This window comes from Rutidosis leptorrhynchoides, chromosome 10 (genome assembly GCF_046630445.1).
Source record: "Rutidosis leptorrhynchoides isolate AG116_Rl617_1_P2 chromosome 10, CSIRO_AGI_Rlap_v1, whole genome shotgun sequence".
NCBI classification, from domain to species: domain Eukaryota; kingdom Viridiplantae; phylum Streptophyta; class Magnoliopsida; order Asterales; family Asteraceae; genus Rutidosis; species Rutidosis leptorrhynchoides.
In genome coordinates, this window is record NC_092342.1 from 287,127,501 (window position 1) to 287,152,854 (window position 25,354).

Consider the following 25,354-nt stretch of genomic DNA (forward strand, 5'->3'; position numbering starts at 1 on the left):
ATTATTAATCATAAGTTTAATTAAATGTTTAATTAAATTATAATGTAATTAATAAATGATATAATAAATATATATATCATAAGTCTTAAATTAAAATAATTACTTTTATATCATGAGTAATTTAATAATAATAAAATTCATTATTTATATCATAAGTTAGATGTTATAACCATAAGTTTTAATTAAAAGTTCATCGGGTCATAACTTGAGCCCCGGGTGTCGGTTTTTGGCGAGTCTTATATATATATCCTCGCTTAACCCAACCACCCGACATATTAGTACACTCAAGAACACCCCAATAACAGCCCTCAAGTCGTGACCAACAGCCATAATTCAACTTGGGACTTTAATCCGATCAAAAACATGTTTTAGTCATACCGGGTGATCCGTGGCTCGGATTTCGATGACCCAAACATGAATGTTCATCCAACCATCAATCCTAACACACTAGTACACCCTAGATACTCCAAAAGTGGTCACAAAGTCGGACCAAACCTGAACACATCCGTTTTTACATTTTAATTTCATGAAAACACCATTTTAATCATAACTTGAGTTCCGGGAATCGAAATAACATGAATCCGGAGTCTAAAATCAATGTCTTGATGAGAGGAACACATCTAGATACTTTATTTTAACAAAAACATCAGTTAAGTTCACTGAAATGGTCGATTAGTCTGCTGTCAACAATCAATCAAATCGAAAACACGCGATAACGAGTGATTCTATGCATACAATCAATAAACCAACAACATACAAGTACTATACTATCATATTAAACATCAAAATCAGTAAAATAATATAAAAATCAAAAAGTTAGGGTTAGGGTTTATACCCTAAACAATAATCAAGAGATATGAATGCGTAGAGATCGATGTGTAGAATCCGATTATGTTGAAAGCTTCTTGAAATAATCAATAATTGATGAAGATGATGATGATGTTTGGTAAAGGTGGCGACGGCCACAAAGGGAGGAAGGAGAAGGAGAGAGAAAAAAAAATTAGAAACTAGGTTTTGAGATAAAATGAAATGAAATGAGAATTGCAAAAAAATGGAAAAACAAATGGGGGTATACCCCTCCCGCATGGGTTCGGCCGATGGGTGGGTATGGGGGTGGGACCCATCGCCCAAAATTGTTAAATGTTGAATTGCTTTTAGCCCGAACGCCCGATCGAAGCCCGAAACTCGAAAACGCTATTACGCGATTAATTATTCGGAGAGATAACAAATACGCGACGAATAAAATATAAAAACACTATATATAATCATATGACATCAAAATATCATATTTAAAATAATTTGGATTTAAAAATCCCAAAAGTTTAACCGTTGGTTTGAAAACAGAAAAGATTCGCCGGATAGAAATCCACGTCACGTAGAAACGTACAACTTTAAATATGAATACAAATATTCACATAACACATAATAATTAATATTTTATTACAAAAATAATAATATAGGTCATAGAAATGACGTAGCACGAATAACAATTAACGAACGGTAAAAGATAGCGGAAAAAGTAGGGTCGTGACACATTCTCAACATTCATTTGATTAATTCTCTTTTAGCCAAGAAGATTAATAACTCCTTGTCTTATCCCAATCGAGATTTCGTGTAACTCGTGCTAATTGAGTCGAAATACTTGATTTGAAAAGTGTTCATACGATTCAAGGAACAATTAGGTGATTCTTTATTTACAGCCACACACATTTATATAACAAGGTCATCATTAACCAGGCGTCAAATTCGAAATTTGACGCCCCTAAACATGACATGGCATGTGATTTGGCAAGAAATTTGATGCCCAGACGCCATTAACCCTGACGCCCCGGGGGCGCCAATCAAAAAACTGACGGATAAAGGTGCGCGTCATAGATGTATGGACCAATCAGATTTCAACATTAATATTTATATATTATTAATTAATATAATTTATACTCAATTACCAATAATATTTTACCATATCACCCCTCATAAATTTAACACTCTCCATTAAAAAACCTCACTTCTTGACCTTGGCACATCACCACATCTGCCTTTGACGTCACAGTGAGGGTTATCAGTGGTCTTACATGTTGGTTTACTGGGTTCATGATTACTTGGAATGTGGATACTTTGTGGCAAACTTATTGATGCCAAATATATTTAATAAATTTGATTTGTTTTATGCATTGCCATGGAATTGGATGATTAAAGGGTTTACTATGACGAGGTGTTTTGATATATTATGCAATTTTAGTTGTTTTAAAATGTTGGGATATAGAACAATATGTCCAGATATATGTCCAGAGATAAGTACACTTTCTTGTATGTGATTAAAGCTTGTAGTCGAGTTGGAGCGATTGAGTTAGGTAATTATACTCATTGTACTATGATACGGATTATGGGTTTTAAAATGGATGTTTATGTAGCTAGTTCTTTGATAAATTTGTATACTAAAAATGGGTGTATTGATGATGTACGTTACTCGTTTATTGAAATGCCTCAAAGAGATGATGTGTTGTGGAATGTCATACTTGATGGGTACTTGAAAGTTGGGTATCATGAACATGTGTTATTGTTTAACGAAATGAGAAGTTCCGAGATTCAACCTGGGTCAGTGAAATATGCTTGTGTTTTATTTGCTTGTGCGTCTAATGTGAATATAAAGCTCGACACTCAGCTTCATGGAGTGATTATTAAGTGTGGATTAGTAACAGATCCTCATGTGCTTAACATGTTGGTTGGAGGGTATGCGAAGTCTAAATTGTTGTTTTATGCGCGAGAGCTGTTTAATGATGCTCAAGAAGTTAGTTCGGTTACATGGAATGTTATAATCGGTGGGCATGTACAGAATGGACTTATGAATGAAGGTTTACATTTGCTTTGTGAGATGATATCAGTAGGTACCAAACCAGATACCATCACGTTAGAAGCTTTCTTCCGTCTATATCTGAGTCGGCACGTATAAACCTAGGTAAGGAAATTCATTGTTATATCTTAAGGTACAATGTACATTTAGATGAATTCCTACAGAATGCTCTTATCAATATCTACTTTAAGTGAAGTGGACATGGCACACAATGTTTTCAAGTGTTGACATAGATATCGTCATATGCACGGGTGTAAACTCCGATGCCTTAGATACATTTTAGATGGTTGCTTATACAAAATGAGACCCAATGCAGTTAAAAGACAAATATGTCCATCACATGCCTCTCACATGGTTCTATTCAACGACCATGTTTAACATTCGTTAAGTTTTGGGACCAACCACTTACTTTTAATAAAACTTGGGACCAACTATGTTGAAATAAAGTGTAGTCCCTAGTCCCTACCATGCATTTTTGAGCAAAGTTGGGACTAACCGCATAAATTTGTAATTTTAAAACTAAAATATTTATAGTATTATTTTTACTACCAGTCATTACTACAAAAACCTTCACACGTACCCAATTTTATTTATATTTTCTTTTTTGATTTGTCATCTTCTTCAATCAAATCTTCTTCAATTCTCTCTTCACCACTTATCAATCTTTCAATCTGCACTCCAAAAAATGATCCGACCCGAACCCGGAACATCAACTCCACTTGCTCCATTTCTTATTCGTACCTTCATCTTACCATTACTCATCTACACTCATAAATCCATAATTCGAAAATTTAAATTATTCAACATCATTTGTTACACCGTAATCACCTTCTTCTTATTCCTCCTCAAAATCATCCCATCATCCCTCAAACGAAGTTTAAATTTGAATAATATTACTGATACTGATAACAATTATTGTTCGGATTCTGATAAAATGTATAATAAGGATGATGGTACCGACACGTGTATTGCACGTGCACTTAGTCAGTTACTTGGTATACTTAACGATATACCAGTTAGTTCAAGAAAGTACGAGGTTGTTAGATCATACGCCGAGAAATTGATGGATGAAAATCTCGTGGAAGGCAACGAGTTGTTACGAAAAATTAACGTTAAGGTTCTTTCATGTGCGTTTTCCCGTACGCTTGGACAGCTGGAATTGGCGACGGTTGTGGCCGGAGTGGCGACGGTGGAGGACGGTGGTGGTATGGTGGTAAATAGTGATGGTGGGGGTTGTTTTGGGTTGAACCGGGTGATGAAAAGGGTTGGGCGTTATGGTCATGTGGCGTGGACCCGGTTTAGGAAAAGGAGGATGAGCCGGTTTAGCTGTTCAGCTGAGAAGTTGGCGGCTGAATTGCTTTGGTTAGCTGAAAAATTAGCGGCTTGTGGGAGCTGCGGTGAAGCTGTTCGTCAATGGGGTTCGGCTTCTAAGCTGGCTTCTGTGGCTCTTTCGGCTCAGCTTCGGTTACAAGGATCATTGGTTAAACTTTGTGGTATGGTTTGTATGTAAACACCCTTTTTAATTTTTGTTGGTATACTTGTAAGTAATGTTCAATATTCAAATGCTAGATTTCGTTTTTCTAAATTAAATAATTTATGTTCATAATTATTTATAAATTATCGTTGAAGTATTATTTTATAGGCATCATTAATTGCCTATTAATCGTTCTATGGGTGGTGTTCGATATGATTAGTAGCGATTAAGCGGTCAGTGATTAATCGATTAATATCGGTTAGCGATTGATTGGTCAAAGACGTGATAAATTTGTAAAAGTAAGTATTAATTGGTCAAAATGTGTTATTCTTTTCAAGCTGATAAACGTTTTTTGATGCATAAGGGGGTAAAAATGTTGAAGCAAACATTAGTAAATATTTGATTTTTGATGCTATATTATATTATAGTATTATATTATATTATTTATATTATACTCTTATAATAAAAAGGGTCCCTTTTGCTACTGTTTACAGTGGAATTAACCCTAAGTCCGAGGGTAAAATGGTAATTTTCAGGGTATTTTTACAAAAAAAATTTCATTCTTTTCTTTGCAACTTTTTTCCCAAACCTTTTTTTCCCATCCTTTTTCATTCTTTTATTTCTTTAACGTTTGATTCACCGATTAAAACCACCCCGCAACGAAGCGCAGGTTTTTATCTCTCTTTATAACTAATGTTCATGTATGACGCATCGCAGCGTTCTTGTTCCAGCAAGCGGCAAGTATGGGAGGTGAAGAAACCAAAGAAAGTAATATGTATGAACTAAGGGAAGTAAAGATGAAAATGTTAATGTCATGGTTACCATTTTTATGTCGAGCAAGCATCGGTACAGATGCTCCGGTACTAAGTCTTAGCGAAAAACTCGAGCTAGAAAACGTGTTAGGAGAACTAATAGCATCTTTGAAACATGAAGAAGAACAAGAACAGGTTCTGTCGTTATGGCTTCACCACTTCACTCACTGCCCATCTTCCGATTGGCCTAACCTCCATCTTTACTATACTAGTTGGTGCACCACTTCTCGCAAGCTTTTAATCCTCGAGGGAAAATAAGTGCACAAGTTCTTGCAACAAAAGTACCAAAAAAGGCCATAGTCATCGTATACTGAGACTATCACTTACATATACTCACTGATGTTGTACTGTTGTATGTACTGAATTTCTTGTATGTATTACGTCAACAGGATATAAACCAAAATGCCAGGTTGATATACATCTAATTGCTAGCATTTGTGGATAAATTTGTTGTATCTTTGTTTGCGGGGGCAGTGGGGAAGGGGGGTTTACCACCCATGCCTTCAGATTTGGTCGGGTTTCTTTCTGTGCAGCAGTTGGAGGCGGTTTATGCAACTGCGGGAGATGAACGCGTGGGTCGTTTAGTCCCCACTGGGCGATCCCAAACTATTGTTCTAAGAAAAAGTACAACTGATTATGACAGTCAACAATCTTAGAGACTTGGACCAGTTAGGTATATAGAGGTTGTGTATATTTTTTTGTTCTAGTGTAATAACTTCATTTTAAGTAGTAAACTTGCACATCTTTTTTTTTTTTTTAGTTCGCAGAGGAAACCTAAACCTCTGCAACTACACTTATGTTTGTTAACATAAGCTTTATTTGTTGTTTTGCATTTATGCTGGTTCATTTTATAACCGATTCACATAAGAAACTTAAGGATACAAAATGAAAGAATACATTGCTTGAAGTAACAGTATCACAGACTTCACAGTAAGCTGAAGGACTTTTATTCGACATTATATGTTTCTTGAAAATTAAGATTTTGACATGTGCATTGCAGTTTCTGTTTACAGTACAATGCATAACTCGAGATCAATTTGGCAAGCATTATTTGTTGTTAAGGTATAGATAGTGAAACAGAGTAAACATCTTGTCTACATAATAAACGGCTCAGAGTAAATCTCGAATCTTTTGTTACACGAAAGTTGAGGCTCCTGCAAGAATCAGTTCATCAGTTCATCAATGTTAGTATATACTGTAATCTTATATATAAGGTGATCATATGAAAAATATAATGTTGATTAATTGGATATCATGTAGCAAAATTAAAACTTTTCAGTTGCAAATTAGCTAATTTGATAATCCTATGAGCAGAATCTATAAGAACCACACGTAAAAACCTGAGATGTAGAAGATGCAAATGGTGCATTTTGGCCTTCTTGTTCTTGAGCTTCACGAACTAATTTGCGCATGTTGTCAAGTAAATCTCCATAAGTCAATTCACCTGCACTTTGCACAGCTTGGACGAAGCTATAAGTCAACACACCAATCGCGTTCCCAGTGAAAGCCTGCGTGTAAAATATACATTTGCTTATAAGTAGGCGAACAGCAAGTTAGATAGTATTTTACTTGAAAATTACATTGCTATACTGAGTGAAGACTGTTTGTTTTTATGTTTGCAAAGTAACTTAACCCCGTCTGCAGCACTAAGAAACATTATCTAAGTATGTGACTTTGCAGACAGAATAAGACACTATTTTATCTCATGCCTTTAGAAAAATAACACCTAAAAGTTTATTGATTATGCATAAACACGTGTATTTGGATAAACATACTGACCGATGTATCTGCTGAATTTTGATGGTCATCACAGGCACTGATACATATCGCTTTTCCACCGCGAGTACCCTTAAACGAAGAAACATGAGAGTTGTGATCTTCCCATTTATAGAATCCTCCCCTGCATAAAAAAATTTAGATTAAACTTTTTTTACTTTGACAAATGTTACGACTACTAACATTACATGCCGAACTTTTGATCCGCCCATTTTGTCAGGTCTAAATAAAATCTTTACTACTAACCGATCAATCCTGCAGAGATACGGTAGGTCGAGAAGAGTTCCACTAAAACAAGTGTCCATGATACTGTGAAGTGTTGCTCCATGAGGAAGTGGTGCTACGAGTGTCGAATTGACCTCATCATCTAATATTTTCCCATATTGACTATAGTCAACGGGACACAATGCTTCATCGTAGCCATCTTTTTCATCGCCATCACTATCAGTCACGCGGGACCCATGACCTGCGTAGTAGAACACCAACGAGTCCCCTGATCGACAACCTTCGGTGAGCCACTTCATTGCCATTAGTATGTTGCGTCTTGTTGGGGTCCTGGTGGGGTCTGATTGTTCTTCTGCAGAAAGGATACTATAGTTAAAGTTTGAACTTTACTCAACCCGTTCGAACTACCTCAATACTGTCTTGGAAAAAAACGAGGGTCAAGGGGTGGGCCCCCTTACGGGGTCTAAGGTCGAAAATACTAAAATGAAACACGATTCAAAAAGAATTCAGGATTACCAATCTAAAACACATTTTCTAACATTTTGTTTGACTGCTATTAGTAATTTTGTTTTCATTGCCAAACTTTATTTTTTTATACACATATACACATTATACCTGGCAAACGGGTAAGGTTGGGTTAGTTTGGGTAACGAGTCAAAACGGTTTTAAGTTGCACTGGGTCATGGGTCAAATAGGTCAGATTTTTAAACGGATCCAAATGGGTCAGGTTGTGTCAGGTTGGCTAACGGGTCTAAACGGGTCAAGGGTCAAATGGGTCATCTACTTTTACATTTACGATTAAGTTTTACGTTTATATTTACGGTTTATTTATATAAGAAAATATTAAATTAATATATATAATAAGTGATATAACCATGATTGCTTTCATAAATGTTTGACGAATGAAACTTGTTACTCAACCCATTTGACCCATTCACAAGAACCATTACACCTATCTCTATTTATTGAGCTTTAGGAATTGATACCCATGTTCCTTTAAATTTGGTATAGGACCGAATAGGTTGCAGGGAAACCCACTAGACCATTTTATAAGTTTTGGTTGACATTGTCATGCCTAAGTTCTCTCAAGACCCAATTGACCCGAAAGCTTGACACATTTGACCCAAATTTGAATATACATATACTAAGTGGTTCATTAACAGTTCTATACTTCTATGTTTCTCGTTTGACAATTTGAGTCTGCTTAAAATTAGGCGAATAAAGAGTGTCAAAACCTGTAAGGATGCGAATGGAGCCAATCTGAAAGCCGAGTTTCACCAAGAATTGGTGCATTGTTCTGACATTATTTATACTTGCAGGCAGAGTCTTTCGGTGGCCTTTATAGGTCACTCCACACAGCACCGCCCTCTTCTGTTCATGCTTCTGTGATGATTGACGGTTATAGTTGTTATAATAACCGTTATTACCGTACACTAACGGAGGTGATAATGCCTGCGGTGATGGTGCTGGTGTTGGGTTATAATAACCACCATCATAGGCAGTAGGATAAAACGATGGTGGTTGTTGTGGTTGTGGGCTATAATAGCCTGAACCATAAACTGGAGAAGCATAACCACCTCCATATGCTGGTGGTTGTACAGGCTGCCCGTAAGGGGCGTTATAGTAATTATTGTTTGACGGTCTGTTGGCATAACCATCAATTAATCCGAGTAGTTGAGGGACGATTTTGTCCCTTTTGCTCGGCTTGTTGACTTTATAACAAAAGGCGCAAGGTTGAGCAGGTGGTACGGTTAGGTACTTCTTGCATCCTTTGCAGCGTTTTTGCGATTCCATATCGTTTGTTATGAAGATTGATTATTCGGAATGATGTTTATGATGATGATTTGAAATGCTAGTGTGTTATGCCAATTTATAGAAGGGAACATTTAGTGACAACCACATAACTCAGCCTAACTCTTTCTAAAATGTAACTTATTTTATATAGTAACAAAATGTGACTTTATTCTAAAAAGGTTTCAATATGGATGGGTATCATCTTAAAATAGTTAATGTGTCAAATATGATTACAACAAAGTATGTTATTTCAATATAATCTAATTTTTTATTGAAATGGTTTAGGATGTGTCATGCATATTTAATACACTTTGGGTGACTTTTAAGCCATCAAACCAGTTCTTTATAGAGATAATACATAACCTGACTTGACCCGTCCATAAGTAAAATGGGTCGATTTTGCCACCTCTGTTCATTCTGCCAAGGGTGAGTGAAGGGGTGGGAGGAACCTGGTTCACAATTTAAAGTCCTTTCGGTGGAGATCAGATTCGGTCTTTAAATAGCAAGTGGTTCTGCATATGATATATTATATTTAAAAGGGTAAGCATATTTCGTCGAATGACAAACCTTGATTGAATTGCCTTTTTCAGATTCTATGGATGGGTACATTGACAATTAACTACACCTTTTGAACAAAAGGTATCCAAATTCGTAATTGGTTGTTTCATGGTTCAGATGGCAGAATTTTGGCCAAATATGTTTAAAAAAATATGGATGTGACAAAAAGCTAAGTAGGCTTTATTGAGATGCAATGTTAGATTTGTTGGAGGAATTAGATGCACTTTGGACTTTTGGTAAAAAGGAGAGCAAAAGTACTACAATATCAATTGTAGTAACTAGGAAGTGGCCGTTGGCCCACTTCGTTGGGCCAGAAAATTTGAGCCTACTAAACGAAGTTTGTTTAAAAAAAAAAAAAAATTTTTTTTACTGTAGCGGGTACTGTTCATTCGTGCCGGCTGTTATATATATTGTAAATTGTTTTTGCAAGCAGCATCTTCTACAAATAGTAAACTGCAACCAATTAGCTTGCAAGCAGTTGTTTAGAACGACAAACACACACACACACACACACACACACACACACAATTACTGATAGTCCGCAACAAGAGTCGAACTCACAACCTCATACTAGAGTTAACTCGATATCGCCAGGCCAAATGCCCTTTGGTTAGCTTGAGTCCATTAAGAAGCAACTTTTCGTGTTATAAGCTTAGGATGTCATTAGATAATAAACATGTCCTTAAACATATTGATTTCTATTTGTGATCATCAAAGTCTCAGAATTTACGGATCGATTATAATTTAAATTTACAAAGACCGAAAAGTCTTTAACTTTGAATTTACAAGAAGTGTTCTTTGCATTTAGTAGGTAGAACCAAAACAGAGATCCAGTCTCTCTCTCTCTTGCTTCACTGGTCTCAAACATTAACAAAAAGATTTAAAAGTTGAAAGCAAAGAACATCTTCTTTGCAATTAGTTGCATAACCGCGTAAAGATTGCAATTATAACTAAGAAATAGAAATAGATTAATAGAGTAACAAGGTCAATGTATCATGATGGTTTTTCCATTTCTCAGCATTATTACATGAAAATCTATACATTTTGTATCCAATTAAAACGCACTAATCAAGTGAAAAAGATGTGTAAAACCATGGGTATGTTTGGCGCGAAGCTTTTAGCTTATATGAAAAGACTCGTACTTAATAAAATAAAATAAAAATTGTTTAGTTGAAGGAGCTTAAAACTTTTGCACAAAGGAAAATAGCTAAAAGCTACTAGAACTGACGTTTAACTTTTAACTTCTAACTTTTTGTCATTTTACTCTTTATTTAACAGATTCAGCTACTCTTCAAACACCAAATATATCTAAAAAACACCAGCTATCAACTACCGGCTACCGGCTACCAGCTAAAAACTAAAAGCTACCGGCTACATGCCTACAAGCTAAAAACTATTAGCTAGTTTTGCCGAACATACCGCATAGCTGCTATCTGTAAACCAAACCATCGTGTACTTTGATGTAAGATATATGTTAAAAAAAATGTTCATAGTTTTGTAACAGGAGTTGCTATTCAAAATGACTAGAGATTACTTACTGCAAACATCTTATATGTTCAGCAAATAACTAATTCATCCAGCAAAACAAGCAACTGTATCTTTCACCAAAATAGTTCTTTTGTATCTGGGACTTATTTTCCAATTTGAGAAAGAAAGAAAAAAAATGCATTTCAACAATCAAAAGATACAAGACACTACATCATTACAAGACCAACTAAGACATTCACCTTTTAGAAAATAGATAGATGGGGTTGTCTCGTATGAATTTTGATCCACCCAAAATCCCCCTATCGTAAGTAAAACAAGACTAGTTTGAAAGGTGACAGTTACGAAATACTACAGTATACACACGGACTTTTTTTAGATTCTCTTCTGTAATCTATTCTCAAATGAAGATGAAGTGGGCCATTTTGATCTTTACAGCTTCTAAGAACGAGATTTATAAGGTCCACAAATCAAATAGCTCACGTATAAGTCACAGATACCACACTGAGAATCAAAGCGTATCACCGGCTCCAATAATTAGGCATTGTGCTTTTTGTTGAGGTCATATAGCACACATAAATCTGCAGCTGTCTTCATCTGAAACCATTCAAATATTTCACAAATTCAGGCTCAACTGGAGCAAACTATTGAGATATTGCATTAAAAATAGTGAAGGTGGCAGTTTATATAGCTGACTTAGTTATTAAAGGTTACCCATTTTCGCCATGCCTAGTTTTTTAGATTCTTAACCCAACTCATCTGACTGGCCAGCCCATTTTGCAAGACTCAACTTTAATAGAATTCATGCCCAACTCACTACTTTATTATACTTTTCAAACGATCCTATCACATTTAGTTTGAAAGTAAACGTGTTGAACTGTTTGATGTACTCTCTCACAAGGCTACTGAGCTGATAAATAGTGCACAGGACTGATACTTTTTTTTGGGTATTCTGACACCCTAAATCATTCAAAAGCAACGAAAAAATTATCAACTTGTGTGGAAACACGGTAAGCAAAATGTGCTTCTAATTGCAAGATCAAGATATTATAATGTTAAAACATAACATGTACACATGTTCATACTTAATAATCAATAGCTGATGTGTATATTAAAAAAACCTGCATCTATGCATGTAATTGGTTACCCTCCAGAAAAAAAAAAGTATTTTTAGTGGCTTCAAACTTTATATCTACTTTACATATAAAAAAATAATTGCTAATCTATATCTTATTTTATGAACAGTTAATACAAAATTTGATAGGTCAGTGAACATTAGCAACCATATATATTGCATCGTTGTTTATTTATCATCACCATATTTAAATACAGTAACAAGATCAGTGAACAAATGGTGAAAACCAAGCTCATATTATATCACAAACTCTAGATGACTAGATAGAGACAATCAAGTTGTGTAAACTAGTATAGGAAACGATAAATTATCGTTGATGATGGTACCTGTATAATATTGACTAACTGCTTGGTTGCCCATCCGAAGAGAAGCAGCGCAAGTAATGCGGAATATACTATACTTTGTTGTGCAGCAGCCAGCAGAACCTAAAATTTCATAAAAAGACAAATTACGACCCTAATTACATTAAGTTTAACAAAAGAACTTCACTGTAAAAGGTTGAAGCTTACATCAGTTATATTTGCAGACTCCTTTGCTAAGAGAAACAAAGTTATATAAAGAACCTGCAAATCAGAGATTCAGCTTATATAATATAAGTACATATTGTGTTGAGAAATCTGATAAATAATAATATTGAAAATATATGAACAACAAAAAAAAAGCATTTACCTCACAAGCTATGCAGCAGAATCCCATAAACATCCTGTTTCCATAGTACAACTTGAATAACCAACTCGTGCTATCTTTCACATCTTTATGATTAGATTTGCCAACCAAGAAAGTACTGCAAGGATACAGATTGGAGCATGTAAAATTAGCCGCTTATTTACTTATAAATTAGTTATTCAGGGTTCAGCTTTATCTGCTACAGATCAAACGTGAAAAAATAGCATGCAAGGAAACAACTTGAAATTTGAAATCATCCAAAACAATATTTTGCATAAATAAATCCACCATATATCATGATACTAGAACATTCAGATTATTATTGAACTGTTGCAATTTTTGCAAGTACATTTAATTAGCTATAAGAAGTTATTAAGTTGGATAATCGATTCGAGTCATCCAAACCTAGCCAAAGCGTTTCAAAACATACCAAAGAATTAGCCGTTCTTTGCTACATCTACAAACTGATGAAGATTTAAGATCCAGCAAACAATTAGATGACAGCAAAGAGATGTAAGAGTTACATACATACCTGTACATTTGAAACCAATGGCTTGCAATATCCAAAGCAAGCAGAGACAGAAATACGAAACTAGGTCTGCAATTTAAACAAACAAGTGGTTGAGGGACAAATAAGCAAAAGCACAAAACAGTGAAATAAGAAACAAAAAAGAACCTGTAGACTTGGGAGAGAATAACCAGAAGACATGCAGTGCTTATCCTGAGAGATGCCAAAAATCAGTTACGAAAGTAGAATATATGTGACGAATATGAGCATAAACTATATTGAAACATATGAAAAATGAGAAACATATGTGAACAAGTACTTATGATGATCACCTATCTGTGACCATATCAAGAACAGCTCCGAATGTTGAAACTACAAAGGTAATGATAAAATATATTAAATAAAGAATAACCTAAAAATCCTAAAAACAGGGTAAATGAGTAGAAATCAGATAGATAACACCCTCTGAAATGATTTGCAGGCTTTTAATTTACGCAAGATAGAAAAATTTTAAGGATTGTTTCTGACCTTGATTAAACTTGCGAGCAAACCAACCATCCAAGGCATCACAAACAAAGCTGCAATAGTAGAATTAAGAACTGAATATCCTAATTATGACTTTCACAAAACAGTATGTTTGATTATATTTACTGCTTACCTAATGAAATAAAGGATTGAGAAAAGCTCTTTATTGGTAAAGCAAATTGCAAATGCAAAGCAATTCATCAAAACTCGTATATACCCTGTACATAGGCAAAAGTAGTCAAATTTATGATGAATAATAATTCATACAGATCCAGAACATTCTGCATTATAATAACAGACTACATATAATAAAAAATAAAATAAAAAATGCATATATAATCAAGTAAGAAGTTAGAAGACACACAGCAGATCAATAAAAAACTTTATAAATATTCTAGTAACCTCAATCGTATATGAAACTAACTAATAAAAAACCAGGAAAAAAAACAGAGCATAAGAAATTGTTCTGGGCATCTTGTTAGAATATAGAGTACGTGTTCAAAACAACTTCGACTTTAGAGATTAATCAAAATTTTATGCCTTTGATCAAGCATACAAGAAGAAATAGAAACACTTCGACTTGTGAGAGACTGAGAGAGCATAAATATTTGCAAAAAAATAAAGCGAAAAGGTCCTCCATGTTCGGGTTACCCGGGAGGGCAGTATTTACAAAATATCACACGACAATGAGTAGATACAATTTACCAAATCATAGTGGCGATATTATAAGATATAAAATTTATAAATTGAATGCCGGTCAGCTCGTTTTGCATTATGAAAAAATTTGTTTTACGCATATGACAAAATTCATTTTACGCATATAACAAATTTTGTTTTACATATGTGACAAATTTTGTTTTATGCATATAACTGAATGAATTCACTAGCTTCATATAAACTTACCAATGATGTTGGGGATGTAAAGATAAACACTTATTGTTCTAGGTCTTGATTTGGAAGCCATTTCTACTTTTCAGACACAAATAAAGGTTGCTGAAGTCCTTCAAAGCTTACGATTAAGCAATCTAAACTGCAAAAACAAATCAAGGATGTAAGAAAATGATCACCAAATTGCAAAAAACAAAAAAATATATATATACAGAGAAGAAATAAACGTTTAAAACAGCATAATTAAGTGAATCAAGACCTGCAACACACATTATTATAGTAAGAGTCAACTGCAGGAAATTGCAGTTTTTACTTATTTTCATTTGCAAAACATCTAACCCTCAACCAAATCATGAAATCGATAAATCACACAATAATTAATATAAATCCAAAATACTTAGCAGATTATAGTTATCGCCTTAAACTAACAACCAATAACAACTTATCAGTAAATCAGATTCACTTTTAATAAGTTAAATTACACATCTCCATAAATTACTGAGCTTAAGCAGTTTAACTAACAACAAGCATTATCCTAAATATATAACAATTTTTTACTCATGAAAAGAAATGGTTAGGTTAAAAGTAATGATACAATACAATACAGCACATTACGAAATACCTCACGTGCGAATAATTAGATATAAATCGATTGAAGAATTACCGAATGAGTTACCGAATCTGATTGATGATGATGATGATGATGATGATGATGATGATGATGATGATGATGACGACGATGATGATAAATTGTGAAGAACGATCCGTTTAGTAACCCTAAACCCTTTTGGAGAATTTATCACAACTATAAATCAATTTTGTAGCAGTATGAATACGATCGAGTTTGCAAATAAGAAATAAAAGAGATAGATTAATTTATACATTTATTTATATGTAGAGAGAAATAAGAATTCGACAATGGCGAATCGAAGATGGCCTCCGTTTAAAGAAATCCACGCGCGCCCCCAATTTTTTATTTTATTTTATGCGAAATATTTTATATCTTATTTAATTTTTTTCCCCGAAACTAACAAGTTTGTAATAGTATAAATGGTTAAAGTAAAAAATAAGCTAAAAACTTAGACAAATGTACTGATGTCGTCCACAAATTCATTTCCGTCCTACTGTCGCCTACAAACTTATAAAAAATGTGCTGATGTCGCCCACTATACTTTTTTTACCTGTAACGAAAATAATTGATGACGTGGTTTCTAGGTAGTCTTGACACGTGGATGATACATCGGAACAGAAACTGAAAGTATATGGGCGACATCGGAACACAACTGAAATTATATGGGCGACATCGGGACATATAAAATGAAAAAATAAGTTAAATAATTAAGTTTACCGGTTCAGCAGGTAACCCGTAACAAAATGTTAACATTGGTATATTTTTTATAAGTTTGTAGGCGACGGTAGGACGAAAATGGGTTTATGGGCGACATCGTTACATTTGTGTAAGTTTGTAGCCTATTTTTGACTTTAACCCTACTATAAACTTCCTCATTGCCATATCAACACTTTCATACAGGACTAAACACTTTTTTACAATAGTTTAGACCCACATTTAATTATTTTTACTATATTAAAAATATTATTATTATTATTATTATTATTATTATTATTATTATTATTATTATTATTTTATTATTATTATTATTATTATTATTAACTGTTAAATTACATCTAATTTAAAACTTAAAATTAAATTAGTTAAATATTACTGTAAAAAATTAAATAAAATGAAAAGTACCCGTAATTCATTTTGGCCACAAACTCATTTCTTCGTCTTCCTCTCACCTTCATCTCGCGTGCAAATTTAGCTTCATACACATCCATTTTAATTACTCCTACAATCTAGGTTAAGACTTAAAAATAAAACACATAAATGAAAATGTTTTGAATATGATTTGAAGAGAATATCACAGAAAAAATACGTGTTTAATGATTAAGAGATTGTTTATTTAACATCATATGTCATTTTGATGTTGGAAACAAACGCGTTGAATGCTGAATGGCTCAGTTTTAAACGCTGAACCATTCAATTAAGAGACAAACAAAGACGCCTTTAGTCGAATTAGATTGTTAAGATATTTAATAAATATTATTTTCATCATTTTCATTTATTTCAAATGTTGATATTGATATTGAATCGATGGAAGGAGGATATATTTTAAGTTAACGCACATGTTGGCCAATTGGCATTATAACACTTGATCCAACTAACTATCGTTTGTCGTATTACAATACACTTGAATGATTGAATTTGAATTACTTTCAATTATTACATATATGCATGCATAATGATATGCATAGTCTATAGTCTATTGAGTTTGAACTTCAATTTGAACTTCAACTTGGTTTGTTCTTAATCTATAAATAAAATGTATGCACCCTATGATTGGTAGTTGATGTCTTACACACATTCTATTGCTGTGTAAATATTGTTTGTTAAAATGTGAGTAGGTTGATCGTAAGAGTTGGGTGAATTTAAATTATTGTATTGCTTTATTTTTTTCGAAAATACGAACTTTTAAAATAAACAAGAATGCTTTCATTAAACGAAGTACTTGTATGGCCTTTTTTTCCGAAAATATATGTATATTATAAATAGATCATAAAGATCAACAGGATACAAGTTACATCATTGACCAGATATGATTATTTGAAGTTCGTGAACGAACCCAAAAGCTACAAAGATTGAAATTGAAATTGAAATTGAGATAAACACTAATACACCTGACAAACGCTAAAGACCGTATCCACGGCCCAACTGCATCCCTGCTGAAATTCGAACAATCGATATACACCCCCCGAACCCGGCCAAGCCCTGGAAAGACCACCCGATCCACAACTGTTCCATCCTGACCCAAAGAGCACATTCGATCACTAGCGAACCAGCTAGCTCTGTCTACCAGAAAACCCTAGAACACCTCCCCAGAGACCATCAAACCAAAGTAGCCCCCTAATACATACCAAATAACCGAACGGGCAGTCGAAAAGCCCTTAAGAGACCACACCAGAAAACCTCATTTTTCGATATCGACTACGGCGGTAACAAGACCGTTCCAACCCGAACCGAAAACGACGACAGGAGAAATGGAGCGGAACGGAACCAACACAGCTAACCTATAACCAAACCCACCCTAAATCAACCAACCACTTCTAGCCACCGAAATCCGACAACCGCACCACTAGCCGACGGTAAGACAACCACAACAGCAACCAAGAAGCAAGTTCTTGTATTGCTATATTGATCAGTTAGATTAGATTTAACATTATTTTATAATTTCGTTGTCCATCAGGTAATGTTTTGGCTAGAGACCACAACAAAGCGCCTGTAAGCGTTTATTCCATTAGAGTATTTTTTTTAATTAGTTTCACAATTAGAAGACATTGTTTTACTTTAATATTTCGTTATTAAGTTATAATTAAATGTTTTAGCATCTTCATTCTCTTTTAACTCTTAGTGTTTTATTTTATTTTATCTCCACTCTTATCTCTACACGCACATGGATATATAATATATTTATCTTTTCACTTTTCATTTTTTCACTTTTTTGTTTGTATTTATATTTTATTTTCAGATTAATTACTAATTGTTTCACATAATTACACCAAGTCCCCGAGGTTTGCGCAGATTACGCGCTTAACACCTAAACTTGTTTTCTTGTGTGGTTAGTCCTCACGGCTTACATTGCTTTCACGTATAGTCCCTAACCCTAGCGTTCGTTAAATATGTCCCGTTAAATATGTCCGTTCCTTTTACTCCCATTTAACTCTTTTCTCATATAAATTCGGATCTAAACAAAAAAATACACTAGTTAAATCACTACTCCCAAATACAAATCATAAATTACAAAATATTTAAAGACGCAAAAAGAAAAGGATATATATTTATAACATCAACTATGGTATAACTATCTCTCGCGCCAGTAACTGAAACTGCTTCCGGTGGAGTACCATCAATCCATCATTATCGACACCATCTTGTGAAACCGAGACCTATGGTGAGAACTACGTCGTCTTCGTAAACGATGATATCTACCACCATCAGTAGTGGTTAATTGAGATTTACCAGAAAAACGTAGCGAAAATAATCACAACCTTCTCTAAGAATGTACCTTCCTGATGCTCTTGGTATTGGTCTGTAATTTTCGACTTCATCAACACTTAATTGATCCAAATTATCAATTAAGTCAAGTGCATCTATACAATTATAATTTTCGCTAATGCGTTAAATCATCTGCTTCATCGTTACGATTGCGATTGAGACTCAAATTGTTACAAAATAAATGAAATTAGAGAGAAAGATATGAAGAAATTGAGATTGTGTGTGTAAAAATGTATAAAAATGTGGATATATTTATAGAATAATAAATACGTTTTAAAAAATAAAATTAATAAAAAGTTACCGTTTAAAATGGTAACAACTACATTTTATAGCAAAATACTTTGTGCTCAAACATGTCGAATTATGAAATATTTGTGGGTGGTGGTGGGGAAGGAGAGCTGGGCGACGGTGAATCTATCCCCGCCTTCCTGGACGACGAGATGGATGATCAGAACGCTTATAGCGTTGGGAATGGACTTATAAATATAATAAAAACAAGATGAATGTGAATGATTTAGAATTTTCTATTGTAAAAGAACAAATATTGGTCAAAAGGAAAAAAATACTCTCATGTGCCACATATGCTAGGGGATTTAACGAATTTTTTCATGCCTATCAGGCGGAGGGACTCTCTATGCAACATTTGCAAACCATAGTGACTGTCTTTAACAAAAACTTCGAGGATTGAACATGTACAACGCCCGTAACTCAAGAAAAATAATCGAGATTTTTTTTTATTTTTTATACACTTGCGTGGCGCGCGGGAAAAAGGTGCGAGGCGAGCCAGAAAAGGATGCGCGGCTCGCACTTTGCCTTCCCAGCTTCTGTCCGGTTTTTGCATGTATGTGCGCGGCGAAATTATATTTGCGCGCGGCGCACATGTCTCCCAGGCCATATTTTCACTATTTTCATGCATATTTGACCCTTTTAAGTCACTCAATATCAAATTTGACACACAACATCATTAAAACACAAGTTTGAACGAAAACATAATCGTTTAAGTTGCCAACATTCAAAAACACATATGTCATAGTCGTGTATGGCCCAAATTACAACCCGATCAACTATTTGTCCCAATTCATACAAAATACAAGTTCGTTCTTGGCGTCATTAAGCGGTTTCATGAGCTACGTACAAAAGAGACTTGCACTTCCACTTACTACGTGCCGAATGCTCCTCTATTCACTGACCGGTTCTTTACCTTCGCGGTGACCCTTAGAACCTATCAACATAAACATAACAACGAGGTAAGCTACATTGCTTAGTGAGTTATAGGCAAGTAAAAAGAAATGTACATTTACATCATTCATGATACAACATAAACATTGCATTAACTTAACCTTTCAACTCGAAGGTTGTTTATTAATATCGAATCCGACTTATCTTACCATAGACACAACTTACTAAGTTCAACCTAGTAATTGTGACTAAGCTAATCACTACCATAGGCATACACATATGCCTAAGCTAACTCTATCGCATAACACAAGTACATAGACAACAAAGTATCTAAGCTAGAATCCTATCATAGGCATAAACATTAGGCGAACCTATTGATTATGCCTAAGCTAAACATCAACCATAGACTCAACTACTAGGTAAACCTAGTAGTAGCGTCTAAGCTAACTATCTAGTGACCTTAGTCGTTGCCCTCTTGCAAGGATGCAATCCGGGAACACTAAGTCACTCTTGACCCGCCCAATTTACCCCCATAAACTCACCTTATTCTCTAGCGCTTCCTTGACCACTTTTAGCTCCTTTTTCTTGATTAGCAGCTATCATTGAGCTAATCTCGTTAACTTCACAATAGACTAATCAACTAGATTATCTTTAAACTAGTTAATCTCTTACACCTTCATCTAAGCTATTTCATAAAGACAACAAGTTTAGTCTCAACACTTAACTCACCACATTCATCCATCTAGCACTTTTAACTCTTTCACACATCTTATACTCTGTTATTTATCTTACATTTCAATTTCATACAAAGTATTAACCACTTCTCCTCTATATGTTCAAAACATTAACTTCTACATTTCTTTCATCAAAATACAAACTTTTCTTTCTTTTAGGAAATTCAACAAACACTTAGTGTGCACAAGTTCAATTAAGCTTTCAACATGGTCAAATTTATCATTTTCATCACAAGTCTTGTTCTTTTACAAGTTTGTGTACAATCAACACCTCATACATCATCCAAATTCAATTTAAGTGTAATCTAACCAAATTTCATGTTAGAACAAAACCCTAAAAACATAAGCATTCTAAATCAACTAGAACTTGCACAAGAACTCTTAAATTCGAATTTAAGCTTTCAATAAGTATGATCTTCATGTAAAATCATATTTTAAAACACACTTACAATATGAATTTAAGCCAACATCAAATATAGGGTTCATACCTTAGACTTTCTTCCAAAAACCCTAACTTTAGCTAGCAAGAGTGAAATTTGATGTAACAACTTGGCACCCTAGCAAAATAGAGATAGAAAGGTCTTAGATTCCACTATTGCATGTATCATAGGGCTTGAATCCCTCTCTTCTTTTCCTTGGTCAATTTTCACACACACACACACACACACACACTAGTTGTATTTTGTGAAAATGCAAAACTGATATATGCCTCTTCCATTTAATCTATCTTTATTTTAATTTGACTTTCATTTTATTACACTTTTTACCCTCCCCACCATAACTCTAATAGTGGAAGTCCATAACTTAACCTTGCATTTCTAGTCTTTAACAACCTTTAACTAATGTTTTTAATATTTATTCATTTTTCTTAAAATAAAGCACAAAACACATATATTCATAAATAAATTCTTATAAAATATCACCTTAAAATTTCGGGATGCCACAACTCTCCCCCCGTTAAACCGTTCGTGTCCTCACGAAGCATTCTTGATGCACCGAAGGATAATACTTCATCAACCATTCTTCGAGTTCCCAAGTACACTCGGAACCTTTTCTAAATTCCCATTGAACCTTAAGCAAAGTCACCGACTTGTTCCTCAATTGTTTGGTTTTATGATCTAGAACTTTCACCGGTTTTTCCGCATATCTTAACTTTTCATCCACTATAATTTCATTAAGTGGCACATAAGTTGATTCATCCGCCACACTTCCTTAGTTGCGACACATGAAATGTGTTATGAATAGCATTAAGTTCATCGGGTAAAGCTAACCGGTAAGCAACTTTGCCAACTCTCACAATTATTTTGAACGGTCCCACAAACCTTGAACCAAATTTTCTTCTTTTCCGAAAACGAATAATTTCCTTCCATGGGGAAACCTTAAGCATTACTTTGTCAAAAACCACGAATTCTATCGGTCTCCTTCTCCTATCCGCATACGACTTTTGTCGATCTTGGGCCATTTTCAATCTCTCACGAATTTGATCAGTCATTTCGGTAGTTTGTAAAACTACTTCCGTACTTCCTAATTCCCTTTGACCAACTTCACCCCAACATATCGGGGTTCTACACTCTCTTCCATAAAGCATCTCATAGGGTGGCATTCCAATGAAAGAATGATAACTATTGTTATACGATAATTCGACTAATGGGAGATGAGTATCCCAACTACCGCCAAAATCTATTACACATGCTCTTAGCATATCTTCGAGGGTTTGGATGGTTCGTTCGCTTTGACCATCCGTTTGTGGGTGAAACACGGTACTTACATGCAACTTGGTACCCATTTCTTATTGAAACTTCCTCCAATAACGCGAAGTAAAGCGAGTGTCACAGTCCGAGACGATGGAAACCGGCACTCCATGTCTAGCTACAACTTCTTGAACATATAATTTCGAAATTGCTTCCGAAGATGACTGTAACACCGGCCATTTTTTTTATACACAGCGGAAGACTTTACTAATAAACACAATATAAGTCGTGTCATTACATTAATCCGTGTAATTAAGTTTAAGTTTACACAATGGTGTTACGTTATTACAAAACATTATTTAAACAAAAGTCCACATCAGAGTAGGGTTGTCAAACATGACTTCTGCATCAGTACCCATCCCGACTAGCAGTACCTAAACCTGTAAGGGGGAAAATGTGTGGGGAATTAGCGCACCGCTAAGTGAATCGAATCTATCTAACAGATATAGCTTAAGCCACACACAAGCTATATACTAACAACAACACATTCTAACTACCAACTAGCATACAATAAGACAATACGAGGATCGGCGGCTTGTACGAGCACACGACTCTCAGCTGATCGGGCTTGAGTCTACCGATAGTCCATGCTACTCAATTCATAGTATAGTTATCCAGATGCAGGGGATGCATCATTCACACTATACTCCACAATCAGTAGCCTATGGACCCAACCTCTCCTAGGCACGGTTGACCTCATACGGACTCTAACCTCTCCTAGGCACGGTCTTGAGTCCCCAGTCTCCCTAGGTCCGACTGGTGCCATTCACACAGTGTACACATAATTTACACACAACATCAGACATACTATATTATTCTAACATGGCAATCCCTACACTATGCATGGTAAAAGAGTCGACCACAGTAGCATGATATGCTACTTAAACTCTATCTGGAGATAGACCCACTCACCAATTACCAGCAACTGCTCAGTTATTAATTCTGAGCTTCTTCCTTGTTCTTATCTCCCGAGAACAATAAAAACCAAGTTAGAATAGTGTTCCAATCAAAATTAGACACACTAACAGCACATTTCAGCAAATTAGTAAAAAAAAAACGTTCGCTAAAAATTCATGCTTAACACTTATGCATTTTCAAAATATACATCCTGAAAATCATAAAAACACGCGGGCAGCGTAACGGCTATAAATCAACACTTAGTAAAATTTTCACTGCCTAAGACAATCGGCCGACTGTCTTCACACCATCGGCCGAGGGTCTCTTCTACCGACCGAACGACTAAAGAAATTTCACCAACTGAAGGACTCCCACCATCGGTCAATGGTCAACGACCATCGGCCGGTTGTCAGTCACCATCTGTCGATGGTCAAAGACCATCGGTCGTAGGTAGTTCATCAGCTGCAGTAGCAGCAAAGTGACGGGTTTCAACCCAAAATCACCAAATCTCGACTTTGGTCACGTTTTTAACCTCAAAATTGAACACATCTTTTATAACAAATGTTTTGAGAAATAAACCCACAAAATTTAAGTCCAAACAACATCAATTTATAACAATTTGACACAAAAACCCATTTTAATAAAAAAAAAAAAAAACTAACTAAAACACCCATTTTGACACTAATTTGATCACAAAATCAAACAAACTTTACTTTGTTAGAATCACAACAACACAAGGAACGATTTGACACCAAAATAAAGCTTCAATTCGAGATCAAATGATTTAGGGTTTAGATGAAGATGGTGAAGTTAGGTATAGTGAGAGAGAGAGTGAAAGTAAATTCAGGAAACTTCAAGAAAGGAGCTGGTCACCAACTTATATTTGTGCTAAAACACAATACCCCATCACACACGGGTATTTACCAGTTATCTGATATCTTTCGCACAAGATTAGGTAACCCAAACGAGGTCCAAATGAAATAAATAAACCTGTTCTGGGACCCTTGTCACAAACTGGTCACAACATAAATATAATAAAACACTAATAAAATAATTAAAATAAAAGCACTTAAGACTAAGCACAAACCCTGAGGGCAAAATAGGCAACTTACAACTAGCCCGGGTTTCAGTCTGTTACAATGAAACTTCCTTTATAGGTAAAAATAGTGCACTTTAGGTCAACCTATCAAAAATAACCCATATAGCATCGTGCTGACGAGGGGTCCTAGGTAACTTAGTTACTAAATCCATAGTAATATGCTCCCATTTCCACACCGGTACCTCTAACGGTTGAAGTTTACCATAAGGCATTTGATGATGGGCCTTCACTTGAAGACAAGTAAGGCACTTATGAACATATTTAACTATATCTCTTTTCATTCCCGGCCACCAATAGTCCCTTTTTAAGTCTCTATACATCTTAGTAGCGTCGGGGTGGATCGAATACCTAAACTTATGAGCCTTTTCTAGAATCTCGTTTCTCACATTACATTGAATAGGAACCCAAATCCTTCCATACCGTAGTTTCAAACCTCGAGAATCCTCCTCGAAATCATCGACTTGACCTTTAATCCTTTCCTTTCGTACAATGTCGGGTGACAATGCCACCTTTTGAGCTTCTCGTACCCGATCAAAATTTTGTGGGGTCACAATCATAGCTAGGCTCTTTATCCTTAATGAATCATGGCTTGACTTTCGACTTAAAGCATCCGCTACTACATTAGCCTTTTCGGGGTGATATAAGATCTCACAATGATAGTCCTTAACTAAATCGAGCCATCTCCTTTGTCGGTTATTTAAATCCTTTTGATTGAATAAATACTTTAAGCTCTTGTGATTGATATAAATAGAAAAATTTACACCATAAAGATAGTGACGCCATATTTTCAAGGCAAACACTACGGCCGCCAACTATACATCATGAGTAGGGTATCGTTTTTCATGTGATTTTAATTAACGCGAGGCATAAGCTATTACTTTTC

The 25,354-nt window shown here is 35.0% G+C and overlaps 4 protein-coding genes across 4 annotated transcripts; 2 read left to right on the forward strand and 2 right to left on the reverse strand.

Moving 5' to 3' along the window:
* Positions 1 to 2,281: 2,281 nt before the first annotated feature.
* Positions 2,282 to 2,950, forward strand: LOC139871122 (pentatricopeptide repeat-containing protein At4g21300-like). The gene has a single exon (XM_071858859.1). The coding sequence runs from the start codon at positions 2,282 to 2,284 to the stop codon at positions 2,948 to 2,950; it is 669 nt and encodes a 222-aa protein (XP_071714960.1).
* A 490-nt stretch (positions 2,951 to 3,440) lies between these two features.
* LOC139873021 (uncharacterized) lies at positions 3,441 to 5,593 on the forward strand. Its single transcript, XM_071860948.1, has 2 exons — positions 3,441 to 4,344; positions 5,043 to 5,593. Exons 1-2 carry the CDS (start codon positions 3,537 to 3,539, stop codon positions 5,393 to 5,395), a joined length of 1,161 nt encoding a protein of 386 aa, XP_071717049.1. The 5' UTR covers positions 3,441 to 3,536; the 3' UTR covers positions 5,396 to 5,593.
* Positions 5,594 to 6,093: 500 nt separating this feature from the next.
* On the reverse strand, positions 6,094 to 8,932 carry LOC139871551 (metacaspase-3-like). Its single transcript, XM_071859258.1, has 5 exons — positions 8,374 to 8,932; positions 7,160 to 7,490; positions 6,917 to 7,037; positions 6,478 to 6,645; positions 6,094 to 6,291 (listed from the first exon to the last, which is right to left on the reverse strand). Exons 1-5 carry the CDS (start codon positions 8,930 to 8,932, stop codon positions 6,232 to 6,234), a joined length of 1,239 nt encoding a protein of 412 aa, XP_071715359.1. The 3' UTR covers positions 6,094 to 6,231.
* Positions 8,933 to 11,072: 2,140 nt separating this feature from the next.
* On the reverse strand, positions 11,073 to 15,594 carry LOC139872380 (probable CDP-diacylglycerol--inositol 3-phosphatidyltransferase 2). The gene is made up of 12 exons (XM_071860238.1): positions 15,580 to 15,594; positions 15,362 to 15,502; positions 14,713 to 14,839; positions 13,943 to 14,027; positions 13,813 to 13,862; positions 13,617 to 13,656; positions 13,453 to 13,497; positions 13,309 to 13,374; positions 12,780 to 12,894; positions 12,620 to 12,673; positions 12,437 to 12,535; positions 11,073 to 11,572 (listed from the first exon to the last, which is right to left on the reverse strand). Exons 3-12 carry the CDS (start codon positions 14,771 to 14,773, stop codon positions 11,513 to 11,515), a joined length of 675 nt encoding a protein of 224 aa, XP_071716339.1. The 5' UTR covers positions 14,774 to 14,839; positions 15,362 to 15,502; positions 15,580 to 15,594; the 3' UTR covers positions 11,073 to 11,512.
* Between the last annotated feature and the right edge of the window lie 9,760 nt (positions 15,595 to 25,354).